At 46.4% G+C, this 5,316-nt stretch overlaps 1 protein-coding gene across 1 annotated transcript; it reads left to right on the forward strand.

Moving 5' to 3' along the window:
- On the forward strand, positions 1 to 1,503 carry LOC133919049 (protein MKS1-like). The gene is made up of 2 exons (XM_062363273.1): positions 1 to 1,130; positions 1,225 to 1,503. The coding sequence occupies exon 1, from the start codon at positions 177 to 179 to the stop codon at positions 963 to 965; it is 789 nt and encodes a 262-aa protein (XP_062219257.1). The 5' UTR covers positions 1 to 176; the 3' UTR covers positions 966 to 1,130; positions 1,225 to 1,503.
- The last annotated feature ends 3,813 nt before the right edge of the window (positions 1,504 to 5,316 follow it).

Genomic DNA, 5,316 nt, shown 5'->3' on the forward strand with positions numbered 1-5,316 from the left:
GGACTTTTACTTCCCTCGTCAACACTACGCTTCCTTCCTCCTCGCCTTGAACCATTCCGCCGGCTTCCCCCTCCTCTTCTGCACCTACAAAGCCTCGTACCGCTTACTAGCAACCATCCTCCGATTCGTCGTCCTCTCTTTGCCTTCCTCTGGCTGCTTCCGCGACGGACACATATATGGACGCGTCGGACCGCACGTCGCCGCGCAGCCGGCAGCTGCAGGGCCCGCGCCCGCCGCGGCTCGCCGTCAGCAAGGACTCCCACAAGGTCAGGAAGCCGCCCGTCGCGCCGCAGCGCCACCACCACCTGCAGCCGGCCCCGCAGCAGCACAAGTACCAGCCGCAGCAGCAGCAGGCGCGGGCGCCGGTCATCATCTACGACGCCTCGCCCAAGGTCATCCACACCAAGCCGGGAGATTTCCTGGCGCTTGTCCAGCGCCTCACAGGCCCGGGCGCTGGCGCCTCCGCCGCCCAGGATCAATTCGACGAGGCGGCGGGGGCCGGGCCATCTGCCGCGCAGCCGATGGAGTACCAGCCGCGGGAGTTACGGCTCTCGCCCACCGCCGCGCTCTCGCCGGCCGCGAGGCTGGCCTCCATCGAGAGGTCCGTCCGGCCGCTGCCGCCAGCGCCCTCCTACGTCGCCGACGACTACTCCACGTCCTTTGCGGATGTGGACAGCTTCGCGGCAGTCCTCGGCCCGCCGGGCAGGCCGGGGATCCTGTCGCCGGCGACGCTCCCGCCGGTCGCGTCCACGGGGTTGTTCTCGCCGTTGCCGTTCGACCCGAGCTGCCTCTCGTGGCTGGGCGACCTGAGCCCGTTCCTCCCCTCGGCCAGCGCCCGCGCGGCGGGGCTGGAGCCGCCGTTCGCACCGAGCCCGCGCAGCAGCCTTCTGCTGGCCACGCCCACCATGCCGTCGCCGGCCACCTTCTCCGTGCTGGAGTTCTTCAGCAACTTCCCGGACCTGTAAATCTGATTAACCCTACGGCACCCCCTCTGCTGATTTGATAATCACTTCTTTGCCGTCCGGCGCAACAAACACAAGAATCGAAATCAAAAGCCGGTTAATTCCCTATAATCACTTCTACTGTCCTGGTAACCTGGGATGATGAGCAGGAATCAAGCAGTTGTTGAGGTGAAAAATGGTGGTGGTTAGATTTCTTTATTCTTTCTGATTTTTTTAACAGATATTCTAGTAATAGTTCATTGTTAAATATTTTCTTGTGTAGGGTCAGTCGGTGAGAGCAATGCAAGTTGGCCTGCTCAGTGGTAGCTACTGATTGATTAATTTATTTATTGAAGTAGGAATTTTCGTTCACAAGTTTCCTTGGTGTTAATGAATTCTTGAAATCGTCAACTGCAAGTAGGTAGAGGCTACTAATCTTCTCAAGTTTTCCTCCTTCTTTTTTATGTAACAAAATTCTTGGTGACTATGTTATTACTTGTAAACGAAGGAGATGATCGATCGGTTCATGTATGCTAGCTTCATTTGTTGATTCTTTGCCCTGGATCCTTGGACTTGGTCATGTCTTGTTCTCAAACAACACGAGGGCTAGCTAGTTGCCTGTTGGGGCTCGTCTCTAATCCCAGCCGTTCGATTCCACGCTGGGTGGTTGGGATGAATAGATGATCAACTGCAGCGAGAAATTCATTATGGGTGTGTTTAGTTTTTCGGAGCAGGTTTCGTCGTATCAGTATACTGAGAGGAAGTAGGTTAATTATAGTTATATTTGTTAAAAAATATATTGTTTGGTTGGTTATGTTTGTTTGGATATGTTGAATTGAGTTTTTTTTAGCTGATTGAATTTGAGATCGGATGAGTGAATGTAATAGTTAAGATTACGATTGATTATTTGATTATTTGCAACGGTGTTTCAAAAGTTTATAACAATAAGCTATCATCGTTCGTTCATCGGACGAGAGTAAGAATCTCACCCTACGAATATGTGAGACCTTGTGGACCTCACCGGTCAGAAATAAAAAAGTGACAGTGATGTATCATGTGTCGCAAGACAAAGGTGTCGCCCGGTGAACAGGAGACAACCTCTTTGTCTCTCCCAATGAACGAGCGACAATAAGGTGTCGCCTTGCTGTGACCAAATTTAATTTTATTTGCGACAGAATAGACGTCAGTATGTCGCAATATTTTGTTGTCAATTCATCCAGTGCTAGTAGATGTTTGTGCGATATTTTTGATACCCGGATTTGACGGAAATAGAAAGTTGAACACGGTGATTTTGATGGGAATTACGAAATACACGATGGTATATACGGTACACGATCATTCTAACATAAACCAGCATCGCATCTAAACCTAACATGCCTTAGGGAATGTAAACAATAGGAGTACATTTTCTTCCTCGCCACTTCCGATCCTGCCTCACGTGCCTCCACTATCATGCAGTTACGCTCCTCCCTCATCTTCTGCTGCTCCTTCTAAATATGCTTGCACGTAGCATCCCTTCTCTTGTCGGTTTCCATCTCATGGAAGCATCTCCAAGTGGTGCGGTATTGATTGTGAAGGAGGAACATATCCACTTTTAACTACTCAATATCCAGCCAATGTAAGAAGTCACACAGTAGTGGCGGCGATTGCAAGGAAAACTAAAATGTTAAGTAGTAAATCTTAGTTGTTTTTGGAGTAGTTTGGCTAGAAGTTATTACCTGGCGGCGGTAGCCAATATTGGTTCTTCCGTGGGGTGGATCATACTCGTAATTATGGCACATGAAGAACATCCTTCCGTAGGTGGAGAACTCGGAGGTGTAGGGATCCGTGACGTCGTAAGAGGGGGGGGGGGGTAAATTAAGACACTTAGAATCTATTCGGCTCTAAAAACTACCCAAGATAAATCTATATTAATTTCTATCTAAATATACTATAGGTTTATTTAATGTGTCTACTCTACCTATCAAAGCGTTTGCAACCTATCTAAGAAGGTAAATTGTAAGAATGTAAATGTGGAAACATTAATAAGGTAGAGAGAGTAAACTCGGTACAAGGATTTTTATTCTGTGATATCGATGACATAAATATCACCCCTAGTCCACGTTAGAGCTCCATCAAGGATATGCTCCCGGATGGCATCCGGTCACGGCTATTGACCCACCAAGTCGCAAAGATAAGATCTCAACTAGGATGAGCTACCAAGTCATCAGGGTAAGGTCTCATCATAAGCCTTTCTTCCGGTCCCTTACCATCATGATCACCTTGGAGCTTGAGCCACAATGGCAAGGATCTCCGTGTCTCCACACAATCACCTTGCCACCGCTCTACACCAAGTCAGAGGGTCAACAAGCTTGCCAATGAGTTACCAAGACTCTAAGGTGCCGGCGTACCAAGAGGTACAAGCTTGGATCACTCATTGATCCAATCTCTAGGCAGCAATCACCTAGCAACATACTCTCTAGACCTATAAGCACTAATCACTCTCTAATAGTGTGCTTAATCACCTTGAATGATCACTTTAAGCACATTGGTGATTTGGATGTCTTCTTATGTGTGCATGAACTTCTCAGGACTCCAGCAGCATGCCACACCCTTAAATGACTAAGTGAAGAGATATTTATAGCCTTAAACTTGCACACTAGCCATTAACCCAACGACTTAGAAAAGTTGTTAATACTGGATGATCTGGTGAGAACAGTGGTACTAACACCGGATTATCCGGTAAGTACATCTTCAGAAACTAGCTATTGGACTTCCACTCAAAGCCATCCTGAATATCGGACACTCCGGTGTATACTTTTTTCTCATCACCGGACTATCCGATGAGTTATCCTGAGCCATACTGCGCCTTTGCAACTTCTCTGTGTAAATTGCTCCGGTGTAAGCCTCTGGTGTACACAACACCTATAGCCAGACCATTCGGTGAGATAATCTTTGATCTTTCAACTCTTGTAAACACTTCTACAGGAAATACTCCAGTGTGAAGCATCCAATGTGTACAACGTAGGCACTGGACCTTCCGGTGAGATGATCTTCGTTCTTCTGTGTTTGGATTCTTCTCTGCAAAAATTAGTCTGGTGCTTTATACCCTTTATTTACTAGACTATTCGATCAGCTTATCTTTATTCTTCAGCACAATACCCTTCTCTGGAATAATTGATCCGGTAAGCACATTTTCTAATCACCGGACCTTCCGGTGAGGTCTTCGACCCTCTCTCCCCCTTTATCATATATGCTCCGGTGAGTTCAACGCCCTGAACACTGGATCATCTGGTGAGTTCATTTCTCCTAGGAATTTTCTAATTCAATCAAACTTTGTTCCGGCTGCAATGGCTTCTTCATGTCATGTATGCATGAGATATACTAACATATATTCTTAACAAACATGTTAGTCCTATTGATTATATTATCATTAATCACAAAAATCACAATTATGGCCTAATAGGGCCATTTTCACTACAGATGGACTTCATCACTCTACAAAGGTCTCCACACCAGCACATGGGCACTTTGACCCCATCAAGAGTAGTGTCTGGCATGTATTTCTTAGGGAAAGGATCAGACGCCATTTTCGTTGGAGTTGTAAAGGTTGAGGCTAGTAGTTTGGTTCTACATGTGGCCAGAAGATCATCTATTTATACAGCGGATTCATGCTGGTGCATGAACTATCCAAAGAAATCAGCCCTAGGAAAGCAGTTGATTCTGCAGCAAGGAGTGGTCATATCAACTGAAAAGACTACTTCTTAAAAGCCTACATCTAAAAGGGCTACTTCTAAAACGTCTACTTTTAAAAATCCTATATCTGAAAAGGCTACGTCTAAAAAGGCTATGTCTAAAATGGGTAGGTCTGAAAAGGCTAATTGTAAAAAGGCTAGGTCTGAAAATGGAATACATGTTTACTAATTTGACCAGTTCTAGTAGTAGCCATCAATTTTATTATCATGGTTGGATGTGTGCAGGTAAGCCAAATTTGACGGTAATATTACGCCACAGTAAAAGGACGTATGTTGCTACGACACATCTATAAAAGGCTCATGTACCTAGAAACTAAAGCCATATCAATCAATGGAGGCTAGGGGTGGGAGGGGGCGGGGCAGTCAGCGGTGAGATGGGAGGGTTCATTTGGTCAACTGAGTACGAGGAGCCTCTCTATAACTTCCCTTTGCAGCATGATATGAGTGATTTTCGTCCTCCAAATCACCTAAGAATTTGCGAGCACCTAAATGAGCTCTGGCCCAAGTACTGCCATGGCTACAATTGCGTCATTAAGATGTACGATGGGAGCATTCATGGGGAGAATCAATTCTTCGGATATTCTCTTGGTAGGGTGAGAACTATATCACCATGACCGTTCATATCATTTTATTTAAAACAT

The sequence above is a fragment of the Phragmites australis genome, chromosome 5 (assembly GCF_958298935.1).
Source record: "Phragmites australis chromosome 5, lpPhrAust1.1, whole genome shotgun sequence".
Taxonomy (NCBI): Eukaryota; Viridiplantae; Streptophyta; class Magnoliopsida; order Poales; family Poaceae; genus Phragmites; species Phragmites australis.

Coding starts and splice junctions, on each gene's coding strand:
- LOC133919049 (XM_062363273.1), top strand. CDS start 177: ATGGACGCGTCGGACCGCACGTCGCCGCGCAGCCGGCAGCTGCAGGGC.